Source organism: Coregonus clupeaformis, unplaced genomic scaffold (assembly GCF_020615455.1).
Source record: "Coregonus clupeaformis isolate EN_2021a unplaced genomic scaffold, ASM2061545v1 scaf0907, whole genome shotgun sequence".
Taxonomy (NCBI): Eukaryota; Metazoa; Chordata; class Actinopteri; order Salmoniformes; family Salmonidae; genus Coregonus; species Coregonus clupeaformis.
Genome location: NW_025534361.1, coordinates 91,912 through 110,382, shown reverse-complemented (window position 1 = coordinate 110,382; position 18,471 = coordinate 91,912). Strand labels below are relative to the sequence as shown.

The following is an 18,471-nucleotide window of genomic DNA, read 5'->3' as shown; positions in this document are numbered from 1 at the left end:
GGCGAAGTAGTGCAGTTGTGTTTTTATCGTCTGTCTGTAAATAGCCTGTAAATACCCTATTTTCGTACATTTTTCGTACATATTTCCCTATCAGACTTTTCATCCTTCTACAAGATATACTTTCCTGCAACCCGCCTCACTCAATGTGGAACGGATTCTATTATTGACTTACCTTTATCTAGAATCTAGAATCACCAGTTGAAACTAGCTAGCCAGCTAACTAGCTACTTGCTATTTGCTATTAGCCACAGCTACGGTGTTTTCATCCAGAACATTGGATTTTTTTCCGCGGGATTAATTTTAATCACTGGACATTGATCACCGGATATTCGGCCAGTCTGCACAGCGCGTTATCGACCCAGAACATATCAGTTTTTCCGCGGAATCACTGATTCACTGGAACCAGCTGGCTACAACAAAACGGACGCTGTGGTCTGGCTAATCAACCTGAGCTAGGCCCATCGCCCATCTCCCGGCTATCTACCTCTCTATCAACGGGACGGAACCACATAGTATTGACACGGAGCCCCGCCCGATCCTACCACGACTGGTCTGCGACGAAATGCGTCTGATGTGGTTACGACGTAACCACGAAGATTCCATCCATCTGCTAGCCCTGGCCCGTTAGCACACGCGTACTCACTAAACTGAACTAGCTACTGGACTAGCTACTTGCTATTAGCCACAGGTAGCAGTGTTTCACGCAGAACATTTGATTTTTTTCCCGCGGGATTAAAAAAGGATTAATTTTAATCACTGGACTTTGATCACCGGATATTCGGCCAGTAGCCTCTTACTCACTAGCACTTCACCACCGGACCTTATGATAACTCAGCTATACAGCTGATATCTGCTGGACTGTTCCTTTTTACGGTACTACATCCTGTTTATGTTTAGCCTCAGCCCAAACATGGTTAGTTTATTGTTGTTCGGTTATTTCTAATTGTACTATATCACTGTAGACCCCCAGCCCTAGCTAAACCTGCCTTAGTTAGCTCTTTTGTCCCCTCCACCCATACACTCAGAAACCGACTCAATTGATGCCTCTAGAGATACTATCTCTTTCAGTGTTACCCAACGCTTAGGTTTGCCTCCACTTTACTCATATCCTTCCATATCCTTGTCTGTACACAATGCCCTGAATCTTTTCTATAACACCCGGAAATCTGCCCCCTTTATTCTATGTACCCAACCCACTAGGAAGACCAGTTCTTAAAGCCTTTAGCCGATCCTTATTCTAGTCCTCCTCTGTTCCTCTGGTGATGTAGAGGCTAACCCAGGCCCTGTAGTCCCCAGTATCACTCCTACTCCCCCAGGAGCTATCATTTGTTGACTTCTGTAATCGCAAAAGTCTTGGTTTCTTGCACATAAATATCAGAAGTCTACTTCCTAAGTTTGAGTTATTCACTGCGTTGCTTTCACTCTGCCAACCCTGATGTTCTAGCAGTGTCTGAATCCTGACTCAGGGAAGGCCACCAAAAATTCTGAAATTTCCATCCCCAACTATAACATTTTCCGTCTAGATAGAACTGCCAAAGGGGGTGGAGTTGCAATCTACTGTAGAGATAGCCTACAGAGCTCTATCATACTATCCAGGTCTGTGCCCAAACAGTTTGAGCTTCTACTTCTAAAAATCCACCTTTCCAGAAATAAGTCTCTCTACTGTTGCCGGCTTGCTACAGACCCCCCTCAGCCCCAGCTGTGCCCTGGACACCATATGTGAACTGATTGCCCCCATTTATCCTCTGAGTTTGTACTGCTTGGTGACCTAAATTGGGATATGCTTAACACCCCAGCCATCCTACAATCCAAGCTAGATGCCCTCAACCTCACGCAAATTATCAACGAACCTACCAGGTACAACCCTAAATCCTTAAACATGGGTACCCTCATAGATATCATCCTGACTAACATACCCTCTAAATACACCTCAGCTGTCTTCAACCAGGATCTCAGCGATCACTGCCTTATTGCCTGCGTCCGTACGGGTCCGCGGTCAAACAACCACCTCATCACTGTCAAACGCTCCCTAAAACACTTTAGCGAGGAGGCCTTCCCCTAATTGACCTGGCCCAGGTATCCTGGATGGATATAGATCTCATTCCTGTCAGTAGAGGATGCCTGGTTGTTCCTTAAAAGTAATTTCCTCTCAATCTTAAATAAACATGCCCCATTCAAAAATACAGAACTAAGAACCGATATAGCCCCTGGTTCTCCTCAGACTTGACTGCCCTTGACCAGCACAAAAACATCCTGTGGCGTACAGCATTAGCATCAAATAGCCCCCGCGATATGCAACTTTTCAGGGAAGTTAGGAACCAATATACACAAGCAGTCAGAAAGCAAAGGCTAACTTTTTCAAACAGAAATTTGCATCCTGTAGCACTAACTCCAAAAAGTTTTGGGACACTGTAAAGTCCATGGAGAATAAGAGCACTTCCTCCCAGCTGCCCACTGCACTGAGGCTAGGAAACACTATCACCACCGATAAATCTACAATAATCGAGAATTTCAACAAGCATTTTGCTACAGCTGGCCATACTTTCCATCTGGCTACCACTAACCCGGCCACCAACTCTGCACCCTCTGCTGCAACTTGCCCATGCCCCCGCTTCTCCTTCACACAAATTCAGACAGCTGATGTTTTGAAAGCGCTGCAAAATCTGGACCCCTACAAATCAGCTGGGCTAGACAATCTGGACCCTTTCTTCCTAAAACTAGCCACAAATTGTCGCAACCCCTATTACTAGTCTGTTCAACCTCTCTTTCCTGCGTCTGAGATCCCCCAGAGATTGGAAAGCTGCCGCGGTCATCCCCCTCTTCAAAGGGGGTGACACTCTGGATCCAAACTGCTGCAGACCTATATCCATCCCTGCCCTGCCTTTCCGAAAGTATCCGAAAGCCAAGTTAATAAACAGATCATCGACCATTTCAATACCACCGTACCTTCTCCGCTATGCAATCTGGTTTCCGAGCTGGTCACGGGTGCACTTCAGCCACAACTCAAGGTCCACGATATTATAACGCGATTGATAATAGACAGTACTGTGCAGCCGTCTTCACTCGACCTGGCCAAGGCTTTCGACTCTGCTCAACCACCGCATTCTTATTGGCAGACTAAATAGCCTTGGTTTCTCAAATGACTGCCTCGCCTGGTTCACCAACTACTTCTCAGATAGAGTTCAGTGTGTCAAATCGGAGGGCCTGTTGTCTGGACCTATGGCAGTCTCTATGGGGGTGCCACAGGGTTCAATTCTTGGGCCGAACACTTTTCTCCGTGTATATCAATGATGTCGCTCTTGCTGCTGGTGACTCTCAGATCCACCTCTACGCAGACGACACCATTTTGTATACATCTGGCCCTTCATTGAGACACTGTGTTAACAAACCTCAAACGAGCTTCAATGCCATACAACAATCCTTCAGTAGCCTTCAACTGCTCTTAAACACTAGTAAAACTAAATGCATGCTTTTCAATCGAACGCTGCTAGCACCCGCCCACCCGACTAGAATCACCACTCTCGGGTCTGACCTAGAGTATGTGGACAACTACAAATATCTAGGTGTCTGGTTAGACTGTAAACTCAACTTCCAGACTCACATAAAGAATCTCCAATCCAAAGTTAAATCTAGAATCGGCTTCCTATTTCGCAACAAAGCCTCCTTCACTCATGCTGCCAAACATGCCCTCGTAAAACTGACTATCCTACCGATCCTTGACTTGCGATGTCATTTATAAAATAGCCTCCAACACTCTACTCAGCAAATTGGATGTAGTCTATCACAGTGCCATCCGTTTTGTCTCCAAAGCCCCATACACTACCCACCACTGCACCTGTACGCTCTTGTTGGCTGGTCCTCACACATGTTCGTCGTCAAACCCACTGGCTCCAGGCCATCTATAAATCACTGCTAGGCAAATCCCGCCTTATCTTAGCTCATTGGTCACCATAGCAGCACCCACCCGTAGTCTGCGCTCCAGCAGGTATATCTCACTGGTCATTCCCAAAGCCAACACCTCCTTTGGCCGCCATTCCTTCCAGTTCTCTGCCCCTGCCAATGACTGGAACGAATTGCAAAAATCTCTGAAGCTGGAGACTCTTATCTCCCTCAATAACTTTAAGCATCAGTTGTCAGAGCACCTTACCGATCACTGCACCTGTACACAGCCCATCTGAAATTAGCCCACCCAACTACCTCATCCCTATATTGTTATTTAATTTGCTCTTTTGCAGTCAGTATCTCTATTTGCACTAATCTCTTGCACATCTAGCATTCCAGTGTTAATACTATTGTAATTATTCTGCACTATAGCCTATTTATTGCCTTACCTCCATAACTTGCTACATTTGCACACACTGTATATATATTTTCTGTTGTATCTCTGACTTTATGTTTTTTTTACCCCATATGTAACTCTGTGTTGTTTTTGTTGCACTACTTTGCTTTGTCTTGGCCAGGTCGCAGTTGTAAATGAGAACCTGTTCTCAACTGGCTTACCTGGTTAAATAAAGGTGAAATAAATAAAATAAAAAAAAATAATGCTGCTGAACACACTGTCTGCTGCCAGTGAGACAACAGACAGAGGAAGACCTACACAATGGAGGAGAGAGATAAGAGGCTTCCTGCAGTCATATTCATTTCATCCATTTAGGAAATAAATACCTACAGCGCATCTCTTCTAGGTTCTTATACAGATAAGAAATAGGCTCGAGGGTCTGGTCATATGAAACAGCAACTTAACAACCGAGGTAAACAAAACAAAGAAATAAGAAAACATTTACTTAGAAATATTATGGTGTTGTGTGCTTTTCACCAGTGGCCTCATTTACAAACGTTGCATATGCATAAAGATATACCCCAAAACATGCATTCGCCAGTTCAGGCAAAAGTTGGCATTTATCAAATCTGACCTTGATGTGAGAATGTGCTTATCCTCACGCAAACTTTAGACCAGTGGTCACCAACCGGTCAATCGACTGGTGGATCTTCAAGGCATTACTAGTGGATCACCAACCGGTCAATCGACTGGTGGATCTTCAAGGCATTACTAGTGGATCACCAACCGGTCAATCGACTGGTGGATCTTCAAGGCATTACTAGTGGATCACCAACCGGTCAATCGACTGGTGGATCTTCAAGGCATTACTAGTGGATCACCAACCGGTCAATCGACTGGTGGATCTTCAAGGCATTACTAGTGGATCACCAACCGGTAAATCGACTGGTGGATCTTCAAGGCATTACTAGTGGATCACCAACCGGTCAATCGACTGGTGGATCTTCAAGGCATTACTAGTGGATCACCAACCGGTCAATCGACTGGTGGATCTTCAAGGCATTACTAGTGGGTCACCAACCGGTCAATCGACTGGTGGATCTTCAAGGCATTACTAGTGGGTCACCAACCGGTCAATCGACTGGTGGATCTTCAAGGCATTACTAGTGGATCACCAACCGGTCAATCGACTGGTGGATCTTCAAGGCATTACTAGTGGATCACCAACCGGTCAATCGACTGGTGGATCTTCAAGGCATTACTAGTGGATCACCAACCGTCAATCGACTGGTGGATCTTCAAGGCATTACTAGTGGATCACCAACCGGTCAATCGACTGGTGGATCTTCAAGGCATTACTAGTGGATCACCAACCGGTCAATCGACTGGTGGATCTTCAAGGCATTACTAGTGGATCACCAACCGGTCAATCGACTGGTGGATCTTCAAGGCATTACTAGTGGATCACCAACCGGTCAATCGACTGGTGGATCTTCAAGGCATTACTAGTGGATCACCAACCGGTCAATCGACTGGTGGATCTTCAAGGCATTACTAGTGGGTCACCAACCGGTCAATCGACTGGTGGATCTTCAAGGCATTACTAGTGGGTCACCAACCGGTCAATCGACTGGTGGATCTTCAAGGCATTACTAGTGGATCACCAACAGGTCAATCGACTGGTGGATCTTCAAGGCATTACTAGTCGATCACCAAACGTTTGTGTAGAAAAGCCAATGATAAAGACTTGCACTCCTTTTTGTTTTATTGGTGTTGTGCTGTTGGCGGTAGGTGCATTTGATTCAGAAGCCCTGTTGGTGGTAGGTGCATTTGATTCAGAAGCCCTGTTGGCGGTAGGTGCATTTGATTCAGAAGCCCTGTTGGCGGTAGGTGCATTTGATTCAGAAGCCCTGTTGGCGGTAGGTGCATTTGATTCAGAAGCCCTGTTGGCGGTAGGTGCATTTGATTCAGAAGCCCTGTTGGCGGTAGGTGCAGTTGATTCAGAAGCCCTGTTGGCGGTAGGTGCATTTGATTCAGAAGCCCTGTTGGCGGTAGGTGCATTTGATTCAGAAGCCCTGTTGGCGGTAGGTGCATTTGATTCAGAAGCCCTGTTGGCGGTAGGTGCATTTGATTCAGAAGCCCTGTTGGCGGTAGGTGCATTTGATTCAGAAGCCCTGTTGGCGGTAGGTGCATTTGATTCAGAAGCCCTGTTGGCGGTAGGTGCATTTGATTCAGAAGCCCTGTTGGCGGTAGGTGCATTTGATTCAGAAGCCCTGTGCACTGGGTAGGCTAATTGTTCCTATTTGTAACCCTTTAATTTGTCTGAAAAGACAATCTCTGCCTACCCGGAAGACCGGGAGATCTGTGGCTAAATTGAGTGCTGCTGGCCAATCGGATAGTTCAAATCACTGTGTCTACAGCTTCTACGACCCCCGGCCACAGCAAAGTTTGATACTCGCCTACGTAAGATTTCATAACTTTTAAAACCATGACCAAAGAAAGAATACAGCACAGAGCTGCTGTTTTTATGAGTGAATTCATGTTTAAGTTTTTATTCAGTACTGTCAACACTGTTTTTATTTAGTACTGTCAACACTGTTTTTATTCAGACCTGTCAGCACTGTTTTTATTCAGTACTGTCAACACTGTTTTTATTCAGACCTGTCAGCACTGTTTTTATTCAGTACTGTCAACACTGTTTTTATTCAGTACTGTCAACACTGTTTTTATTCAGTACTGTCAACACTGTTTTTATTCAGTACTGTCAACACTGTTTTTATTCAGTACTGTCAACACTGTTTTTATTCAGTACTGTCAACACTGTTTTTATTCAGTTCTGTCAACACTGTTTTTATTCAGTACTGTCAACACTGTTTTTATTCAGTACTGTCAACACTGTTTTTATTCAGTACTGTCAACACTGTTTTTATTCAGTACTGTCAACACTGTTTTTATTCAGTACTGTCAACACTGTTTTTATTCAGTAATGTCAACACTGTTTTTATTCAGTTCTGTCAACACTGTTTTTATTCAGTACTGTCAACACTGTTTTTATTCAGTACTGTCAACACTGTTTTTATTCAGTACTGTCAACACTGTTTTTATTCAACTCTATTACAAAACATAAAACGTGCTTCTCTCTACTTCCACTCTCGCTGCAGCTGCAATGAATGAGCAGCAAAGTGTATCGATAGCCCTGCATTTGGACTATTACTAACAACTAGTGGTGTGTATTCATGGATGCCAAGGGAAGCCAGGCTTCCCCCCAAAACATTTACCAATAAAAAAATGGCAGCTGGGACCATAGTCACCAAGAAAACAATTGGTAACACACTATGCCGTGAAGGACTGAAATCCTGCAGCGCCCGCAAGGTCCCCCTGCTCAAGAAAGCACATATACAGGGCCGTCTGAAGTTTGCCAATGAACATCTGAATGATTCAGAGGAGAACTGGGTGAAAGTGTTGTGGTCAGATGAGACCAAAATGGAGCTCTTTGGCATCAACTCAACTCGCCGTGTTTGGAGGAGGAGGAATGCTGCCTATGACCCCAAGAACACCATCCCCACCGTCAAACATGGAGGTGGAAACATTATGCTTTGGGGGTGTTTTTCTGCTAAGGGGACAGGACAACTTCACCGCATCAAAGGGACGATGGACGGGGCCATGTACCGTCAAATCTTGGGTGAGAACCTCCTACCCTCAGCCAGGGCATTGAAAATGGGTCGTGGATGGGTATTCCAGCATGACAATGACCCAAAGCACACGGCCAAGGCAACAAAGGAGTGGCTCAAGAAGAAGCACATTAAGGTCCTGGAGTGGCCTAGCCAGTCTCCAGACCTTAATCCCATAGAAAATCTGTGGAGGGAGCTGAAGGTTTGAGTTGCCAAACGTCAAGCTCGAAACCTTAATGACTTGGAGAAGATCTGCAAAGAGGAGTGGGACAAAATCCCTCCTGAGATATGTGCAAACCTGGTGGCCAACTACAAGAAACGTCTGACCTCTGTGATTGCCAACAAGGGTTTTGCCACCAAGTACTAAGTCATGTTTTGCAGAGGGGTCAAATACTTATTTCCCTCATTAAAATGCAAATCAATTTATAACATTTTTTACATGCGTTTTTCTGGATTTTTTTGTTGTTATTCTGTCTCTTACTGTTCAAATAAACCTACCATTAAAATTATAGACTGATCATGTCTTTGTCAGTGGGCAAACGTACAAAATCAGCAGGGGATCAAATACTTTTTTCCCTCACTGTATGTGTTGTGTTAATTGCTTTGTTTGCTCTATAACCTGTTAGTTCATATGCCTTGACACCGTGATATATAGGCCTAAGGCCGAGACAATAAGAAGACATAGTGGGTGGAAGAAGGTGTCCCCTCTCTATGGCGGACCCTCTGCTGCTCTCTCCCTCCCTCTGCTGCTCTCTCCCTCCCTCCGCTGAGACTAACACCGTGTTCAAAACAACTGGGAACTCGGAAATCTCCGACTTGCGACTTCAGTGCGTTCAAGACAACTGGTAACTCTGGAGAAAAAAAACTAGATCCGACTGGGAAAAATAGTTTTGAACAGTTATCCAACTCAGAATTCCAAGTCGGAAACTCAGGCATCTTTCTAGAGCTCTGACTTTCCGACCTGTAGATCACTGGGCGGTGCACAATTGGCCCAGTGTCGTCCGGGTTTGGCCGGTGTAGGCCGTCATTGTAAATAAGAATTTGTTCTTAACTGACTTGCCTAGTAAAATAAATAAGGACTGAGGTTTTCCGTCGTCGAAGGAGGAGGTCGTCGGGTAAGCTTGGCGTCGGGTAAGCTTGGCTTTATACATAACTTGGGCTTTGTCGAGTAAGGCTTAAACTATGTATTTAGATTGTAGTTAGGTATTGTAGGTAGTTATCGTGGGTTGTTGTATGTAATTATTGTAGGTTAGTATTGTATTCGCCTGTGCCGGGTGTAGCACGAAGCTAGCTAGCTAGCTAACTCACCACCTGGACTAGCTGGCGAGTAGCTATTAGCAACGGTATAGTTGTTTCACGCCTGAGAGTGCCTGTAATTACGCCAGCTGGCTGCCTACAATAATTACATACAATAATTGCCTACCATTCAGCTGTTTTCTAACATCATTGTCTGAACCGTTAACGTTAGGTAGCAAGAGGCTACTGTGCTTGAAATTTAGCTAGCTTGTTGCTACCTAAACAATAGCTGGAACGACCGAGCGAACAGACGCGAACTGGCTGAGTCAATTCAGTGGCTAGCTTTGCACTTGGCTAGCTAACAGTAGCTGCTAGGGGTAAGTCATAACCTACACTTGTGTTTTGTTTTTTACATATTGATAGCCCGAGTCGTTCAAGGAATTCTGGACATGGGTGACTAGTTAACGTTAGTTTGGCTCTCTCTGTGTGTTCGTGCCGTGTCTGAAAGCTTTAGTTTAGTTTTCTAACTATTCTAGCTAACTAACTGGCTGAATAAGTTGACGACGGACTCGCTCAAGCTGTCGGGACTAACCCACAACGTTAGACACGGACACGAACGATCTGCTTGCGTGTTGATACACTGGTGGTTTGTTGTGGCCGAGTATTGGCGCTAAACCGTGTTGTTGGAGACCGGCATGCTAGCTGGCTGTGGCGTCTTATGACGAGGTGCCCGGACGTTTTTCACGGAATAATACTGCACCTAGTTAGCTAGCTGAATAAACTAAGTTAGTCTATTCCTAGAAAACATTGAACCGCTGTAGTTTACAACAATTATCGTTTCTGAGGTGGAAGTTGGGAGAGTTATATTTGGGAGTTGTGGTGAGGGAGGCCCCGCTCTCTCCTTTCCCAGATGTTTAGTTCATTTCATTCCGATCTCCTCTGCATTATTGCTAGCCATCTGCTGCAGCCTGTCAACTATGCCTCTGCCTATCCCTGTTCTCTCCTCTCTGCACAGGCTACACAAACGCCTCACACCGCGTGGCTGCTGCCTCTCTAACCTGGTGGTCCCTGCACGCACGACCCACGTGGAGTTCCAGGTCTCAGGCAGCCTCTGGAACTGCCGTTCTGCTGCCAACAAGGCAGAGTTCATCTCAGCCTATGCTACCCTCCAGTCCCTCGACTTCTTGGCGCTGACGGAAACATGGATTACCACTGAAAACACTGCTACTCCTGCTGCTCTCTCCTCGTCTGACCATGTGTTCTCGCATACCCCGAGAGCATCTGGTCAGCGGGGTGGTGGCACAGGAATCCTCATCTCTCCCAAGTGGACATTCTCAATTTTTCCCCTGACCCATCTGTCTATCTCCTCATTTGAATTCCATGCTGTCACAGTCACTAGCCCATTTAAGCTTAATATCCTTGTCATCTATCGCCCTCCAGGTTCCCTTGGAGAGTTCATCAATGAGCTTGACGCCTTGATAAGTTCCTTTCCTGAGGATGGCTCACCCTCACAGTTCTGGGGGATTTCAACCTCCCTACGTCTACATTTGACTCATTTCTCTCTGCCTCCTTCTTTCCACTCCTCTCCTCTTTTGACCTCACCCTCTCACCGTCGCCCCCTACTCACAAGGCAGGCAATACGCTTGACCTCATCTTTACTAGATGCTGTTGTTCTACTAATCTCACTGCAACTCCCTCCAAGTCTCCGACCACTACTTTGTATCCTTTTCTCTCTCCCTCTCCTCCAACACTACTCACTCTGCCCCTACACAGATGGTAATGCGCCGCCGCAACCTTCGCTCTCTCTCTCCCGCTACTCTCTCCTCTTCCATCCTATCATCTCTTCCCTCTGCTCAATTCTTCTCCCTCCAATCTCCCTGATTCTGCCTCCTCAACCCTCCTCTCCTCCCTTTCTGCATCCTTTGACTCTCTATGTCCCCCTATCCTCCCGGCCGGCTCGGTCCTCCCCTCCAGCTCCGTGGCTTGATGACTCATTGCGAGCTCACAGAACAGAGCTCCGGGCAGCTGAGCGGAAATGGAAGAAAACTAGACTCCCTGCGGACCTGGCATCTTTTCACTCCCTCCTCTCTACATTTTCTTCATCTGTTTCTGCTGCTAAGGCCACTTTCTACCACTCTAAATTCCAAGCATCTGCCTCTAACCCTAGGAAGCTCTTTGCCACATTCTCCTCCCTGCACGTGGTGCTGTCTCCGCACCACGTGCTCTCACCACTGGTGTCCCCCAGGGCTCAGTTCTAGGCCCTCTCCTATTCTCGCTATACACCAAGTCACTTGGCTCTGTCATATCCTCACATGGCCTCTCCTATCATTGCTACGCTGACGATACACAACTAATCTTCTCCTTTCCCCCTTCTGATAACCAGGTGGCGAATCGCATCTCTGCATGTCTGGCAGACATATCAGTATGGATGATGGATCACCACCTCAAGCTGAACCTTGGCAAGACGGAGCTGCTCTTCCTCCCGGGGAAGGACTGCCTGTTCCATGATCTCGCCATCACGGTTGACAACTCCGTTGTGTCCTCCTCCCAGAGTGCGAAGAGCCTTGGCGTGACCCTGGACAACACACTGTCGTTCTCCGCTAACATCAAGGCGGTGACCCGATCCTGTAGGTTCATGCTCTACAACATTCGGAGAGTACGACCCTGCCTTACACAGGAAGCGGCACAGGTCCTAATCCAGGCACTTGTCATCTCCCGTCTGGATTACTGCAACTCGCTGTTGGCTGGGCTCCCTGCCTGTGCCATTAAACCCCTACAACTCATCCAGAATGCCGCAGCCCGTCTGGTGTTCAACCTTCCCAAGTTCTCTCACGTCACCCCGCTCCTCCGCACACTCCACTGGCTTCCAGTTGAAGCTCGCATCTGCTACAAGACCATGGTGCTTGCCTACGGAGCTGTGAGGGGAACGGCACCTCCGTACCTTCAGGCTCTGATCAGTCCCTACACCCAAACGAGGGCACTGCGTTCATCCACCTCTGGCCTGCTGGCTCCCTACCTCTGCGGAAGCATAGTTCCCGCTCAGCCCAGTCAAAACTGTTCGCTGCTCTGGCACCCCAATGGTGGAACAAGCTCCCTCACGACGCCAGGACAGCGGAGTCACTCACCACCTTCCGGAGACATTTGAAACCCCACCTCTGTAAGGAATACCTGGGATAGGATAAAGTAATCCTTCTACCCCCCCTTACTCCAACCCCCCCCCCCAAAAAAAAACAAAAAAACATTGTAAAGTGGTTATCCCACTGGCTATAAGGTGCACCTATTTGTAAGTCGCTCTGGATAAGAGTGTCTGCTAAATGACGTAAATGTAAATGTAAATGTAATGATTTGACTTCGTTTTCCCAGCGTTTCCAGTTGTCTTGAATGCACCATGACCATCACATGCAGGTACCATCAGTCCAGTCAAATTAAAAAGCTAATTATTTGAAAATTATTTCAAATTATGCTCAACTGTGCCACGCAAGTGCTACACCAACTGATCTATTTTGTTATCAAAGCTTTTGAAATATAAATGGTCTGAGAATAACAATATTTGCAGACCAGGCATATAGCCAATATGCTGTGATAATGTATTAGGGCTACTGCACAAACCTAATTCTTACAGAACTGTTTTTATTAGGTTCATGTTACATTTTTTCAGTGGTGTAAATTACTTCAGTAAAAATACTTTAAAGTACTACTTAAGTCGTTTTTTGGGGTATCTGTACTTTACTTTACTATTTATATTTTTGACAACTTTTATTTTTACTTCACTACATTCCCAAAAAAATCAATGTACTTTGTGCTCCATACAGTACTCGTTACATTTACATTTACGTCATTTAGCAGACGGTCTTATCCAGAGCCACTTACACATTGGTGCATTCACCTTATAGCCAGTGGGATTTTGAATGCTTAGCAGGAGAATAAATGGTCCAATTCGCACACTTATCAAGAGAACATCCCTGGTCATCCCTACTGCCTCTGATCTGGCGGACTCACTAAACACAAATGCTTTGCTTTTAAATGATGTCTGAATGTTGGAGTGTGACCCTGGCTATCCGTAAATTAAAAAAACAAGAAGATTGTGCCATCTGGTTTGCTTAATATAAGGAATTTTTTTATTATTCGTACTTTTACTTTTGATAGATACTTAACTATATTTAAAACCAAATACTTTTAGACTTTTACTCCAGTAGTATTTTACTAAGTGACTTTCACTTTTACTTGAGTCATTTTCTATTAAGGTCTCTTTACTTTTACTCAATTATGAGAATTGAGGGGCCTAGCCCGAACCATGAAAAACAGCCCCAGAACATTATTCCTCCTCCACCAAACGTTACAGTTGGCACTATGCATTCGGGCAGGTAGCGTTCTCCTGGCATCCGCCAAACCTAGATTCGTCCGTTGTGTGCGGCTGCTCGGCCATGGAAACCCATTTCATGAAGCTCCCTACGAGCAGTTCTTGTGCTGACGTTGCTTCCAGAGGCAGTTTGGAAATCGGTAGTGAGTGTTGCAACCGAGGACAGATTATTTTTACGTGCTACGCGCTTCAGCACTTGGCGGTCCCGTTCTGTCAGCTTGTGTGGCCTACCACTTCATGGCTGAGCCGCTGTTGCTCCTAGACGTTTCCACTTCACAATAAAATCACTTACAGTTCACCGGGTCAGCTCTAGCAGGGCAGAAATGTGAAGAACTGACTTGTTGGAAAGGTGGCATCCTATGACGGTGCCACGTTGAAAGTCACTGAGCTCTTCAGTAAGGCCATTCTACTGCCAATGTTTGTCTATGGATATTGCTTGGCTGTGTGCTCGATTTTATACACCTGTCAGCAACGGGTGTGGCTGAAATAGCCGAATCCACTCATTTGAAGGGGTGTCCACATACTGCTGTATATATAGTGTATTTCCAGTATTTTTCTCTATTTAATCCAATCCCAAACTCAGTTTAACGGTAGCACAGACAGCTCACCTTTTCCATCGATGTTTGTAGGCCAGTAGCCTATATCTGAATACTGTAATGTCACATTTCTCCAGTAGATTATATTTCATTTAGAAACATAATACATAAAACTTAACAAAAAAAGAAACCCTGTCTTTCAAAGATAATTCGTAAAATTCCAAATAACTTCACAGATCTTCATTGTAAAGGGTTTAAACACTGTTTCACATGCTTGTTCAATGAAACTTAAACAATTAATGAACATGCACCTGTGGAACGGTCGTTAAGACACTAACAGCTTACAGACGGTAGGCAATTAAGGTCACAGTTATGAAAACTTAGGACAGTAAAGAGGCCTTTCTACTGACTCTGAAAAACACCAAAAGACAGATGCCCAGGGTCCCTGCTCATCTGCGTGAACGTGCCTTAGGCATGCTGCAAGGAGGCATGAGGACTGCAGATGTGGCCAGGGCAATAAATTGCAATGTCCATACTGTGAGACGCCTAAGACAGCGCTACAGGGAGACAGGACGGACAGCTGATCGTCCTCGCAGTGGCAGACCACGTGTAACAACACCTGCACAGGATCGGTACATCCGAACATCACACCTGCGGGACAGGTACAGGATGGCAACATCAACTGCCCGAGTTACACCAGGAACGCACAATCCCTCCATCAGTGCTCAGACTGTCCGCAATAGGCCTGTTGTAGGCCGTTGCCTATGGGCACAAACCCACCGTCGCTGGACCAGACAGGACTGGCAAAAAGTGCTCTTCACTGACGAGTCGCGGTTTTGTCTCACCAGGGGTGATGGTTGGATTCGCGTTTATCGTCGAACTAATGAGCATTACACCGAGGCCTATCATTGCAGGCAATCTCAACGCTGTGCGTTACAGGGAAGACATCCTCTTCCCTCATGTGGTACCCTTCCTGCAGGCTCATCCTGACATGACCCTCCAGCATGACAATGCCACCAGCCATACTGCTCGTTCTGTGCGTGATTTCCTGCAAGACAGGAATGTCAGTGTTCTGCCATGGCCAGCGAAGAGCAAGGATCTCAATCTGGGCACGTCTGGGACCTGTTGGATCGGAGGGTGAGGGCTAGGGCCATTCCCCCCAGAAATGTCCAGGAACTTGCAGGTGCCTTGGTGGAAGAGTGGGGTAACATCTCCCAGCAAGAACTGGCAAATCTGGTGCAGTCCATGAGGAGGAGATGCACTGCAGTACTTAATGCAGCTGGTTACTTTTGATTTTGACCCCCCCTTTGTTCATTTATGTTAGTCACATGTCTGTGGAACTTGTTCAGTTTATGTCTCAGTTGTTGAATCTTGTTATGTTCATACAAATATTTACACATGTTAAGTTTGCTGAAAATAAACGCAGTTGACAGTGAGAGGACGTTTTTTTTTTGCTGAGTTTATATCATATATCATAACCATTTTCAGAATGAATTCCGCACCTTTTCTGGCCGTGATGGTTGATATTCCCCAAGTAGCCATACAACAGATGACCATGCACATCTCTCCTTGGGCCTATTAGATATTATAACTAAATGTTTTTGCATCCGAAAGGGAGCGCGGTTTATAACATACAGTAGAATTTAACAGTTGAACAGGTAGGCTAGCGCTGTACTGTAGTTTTTCATTTTTTTCAATGTTTCAGAATTTGCGGGCAGTACAGCATAGCCTATTTAGGTTTGGGAAAAAGTAAATACAAAACATTCTTGAATTCAAACGGTCTGTTTACAGGTCCACAACAATGTGCAATTATTTTTGTCTTTCAGAAACGGACAGATAATCTACAGCAAATGTCACAGCAAAAGAAAACATTCTGCCAACCCCTCCAAAGACATCTGCATTGATATTTCCTTAGAAACTGTCTTGGCCTAATTCCAATACTTCCAAAGTATACAGCAAATTAGAGTGTTATTGTCACTATAAAAGGTGAATGGAGGCGTTTTCCAGGCGGAGTTATAATGCTCGTTCACGTGCACAGTTTTACGACACGTCTGATTTATAACTGGAAACTTTATCAATCTCAATATTATTGTGCGTGCGATATTTAGTGTAACATTGAGGCCCCAGAACCAGTGTGGACAGTGAACTGACCTAAGTGTCTGTCCCAGACAGTGACCAGTTCAGTAACCAGGCCCAGAGTTATGTGTCTAGTACAGCTGCTAACAGCAGAACACAGGATCTCCTGGGCGTTGGGCCACAAGGCATCAGGCTCCGGGTCTGGAACACAGAGACATGATGAGCTGCAACACTGCTGGCCATGAACCGTTCCTACACCCAGAACACTCAGGTAATATACTGACATACACTAGAAGGGCCTGTATTCATAAAGCCTCAGAGTGGGAGTGCTGATCTGGGATCAGGTCCCCTCTGTCCATGGAATCATCTAAATGGTCAAACTGATCCTAGATCAGACACTTGAATACAGACCCAGGATCTTATTTAACATCAACACAGATCCTATTGTAATCTCATAGTACGCGTGACTAAAGAACCCCCAACCTAATCAACCTACCTGGTTTGTCTCTGGGAGCTTTCCACAGTAAGTACTGCAGCAGATTGTGGCTGCCACTCCACCACAGACACACAGCTACAGACACTCCTCCTGGAGAGAGAGACAGGCAGGGGGAGAGAGACAGGCAGGGGGAGAGACAGGCAGGGGGAGAGAGACAGACAGGGGGAGAGAGAGACAGACAGGGGGAGAGAGAGACAGTCAGGGGGAGAGAGAGACAGACAGGGGGAGAGAGAGACAGACAGGGGGGAGAGACAGGCAGGGGGAGAGAGACAGGCAGGGGGAGAGAGACAGGCAGGGGGAGAGAGACAGACAGGGGGAGAGAGAGACAGGCAGGGGGAGAGAGAGACAGTCAGGGGGAGAGAGACAGACAGGGGGAGAGAGAGACAGTCAGGGGGAGAGAGAGACAGACAGGGGAGAGAGGCAGACAGGGGAGAGAGGCAGACAGGGGGAGAGAGAGACAGACAGGGGGAGAGACAGGCAGGGGAGAGAGAGCAGGCAGGGGGAGAGAGAGACAGACAGGGGAGAGAGACAGGCAGGGGGAGAGAGAGACAGGCAGGGGGAGAGAGACAGGCAGGGGGAGAGAGAGACAGACAGGGGGAGAGAGACAGGCAGGGGGAGAGAGACAGGCAGGGGGAGAGAGAGACAGACAGGGGGAGAGAGAGACAGTCAGGGGGAGAGAGAGACAGACAGGGGGAGAGAGGCAGACAGGGGGAGAGAGAGACAGACAGGGGGAGAGACAGGCAGGGGGAGAGAGACAGGCAGGGGGAGAGAGACAGACAGGGGGAGAGAGACAGGCAGGGGGAGAGAGAGACAGGCAGGGGGAGAGAGAGACAGTCAGGGGGAGAGAGAGACAGACAGGGGGAGAGAGAGACAGTCAGGGGGAGAGAGAGGCAGACAGGGGGAGAGAGGCAGACAGGGGGAGAGAGGCAGACAGGGGGAGAGAGAGACAGACAGGGGGAGAGACAGGCAGGGGGAGAGAGACAGACAGGGGGAGAGAGAGACAGACAGGGGGAGAGAGACAGGCAGGGGGAGAGAGAGACAGGCAGGGGAGAGAGACAGACAGGGGGAGAGAGACAGACAGGGGGAGAGAGACAGGCAGGGGGAGAGAGACAGGCAGGGGGAGAGAGAGACAGACAGGGGGAGAGAGAGACAGACAGGGGAGAGAGACAGACAGGGGAGAGAGAGACAGAGAGGGGAGAGAGAGACAGACAGGGGGAGAGAGAGACAGACAGGGGGAGAGAGACAGACAGGGGGAGAGAGAGACAGACAGGGGGGAGAGAGAGACAGACAGGGGGAGAGAGAGACAGACAGGGGGAGAGAGAGACAGACAGGGGGAGAGAGAGACAGACAGGGGGAGAGAGAGACAGACAGGGGGAGAGAGAGACAGACAGGGGAGAGAGAGACAGACAGGGGAGAGAGAGACAGGGGGGAGAGACAGACAGGGGGAGAGAGAGACAGTCAGGGGGAGAGAGAGACAGACAGGGGGAGAGAGAGACAGGGGAGAGAGAGACAGACAGGGGGAGAGAGAGACAGACAGGGGGAGAGAGAGACAGACAGGGGGAGAGAGAGACAGACAGGGGGAAGAGAGACAGACAGGGGGGAGAGAGACAGACAGGGGGAGAGAGAGACAGACAGGGGGAGAGAGAGACAGACAGGGGAGAGAGACAGACGGGGAGAGAGAGACAGACAGGGGGGAGAGAGACAGACAGGGGAGAGAGAGACAGACAGGGGGAGAGAGAGACAGACAGGGGGGAGAGAGACAGACAGGGGGAGAGAGACAGACAGGGGGAGAGAGACAGACAGGGGAGAGAGACAGA

At 47.2% G+C, this 18,471-nt stretch overlaps 1 protein-coding gene across 1 annotated transcript in view; it reads right to left on the bottom strand.

Annotated features, from left to right (window-relative positions):
• Positions 1 to 15,643: 15,643 nt before the first annotated feature.
• Positions 15,644 to 18,471, bottom strand: part of LOC121562017 (WD repeat-containing protein 93-like) — a 36,686-nt gene continuing 33,858 nt past the window's right edge. Inside the window, exons 8-9 of the mRNA XM_045217076.1 lie at positions 16,655 to 16,744; positions 15,644 to 16,359 (exon numbers count right to left, since the gene is read on the bottom strand). Coding sequence (XP_045073011.1) covers positions 16,187 to 16,359; positions 16,655 to 16,744 — 263 coding nt within the window. The 3' untranslated portion in view covers positions 15,644 to 16,186. The remainder of the gene's footprint in view (positions 16,360 to 16,654; positions 16,745 to 18,471) is intronic.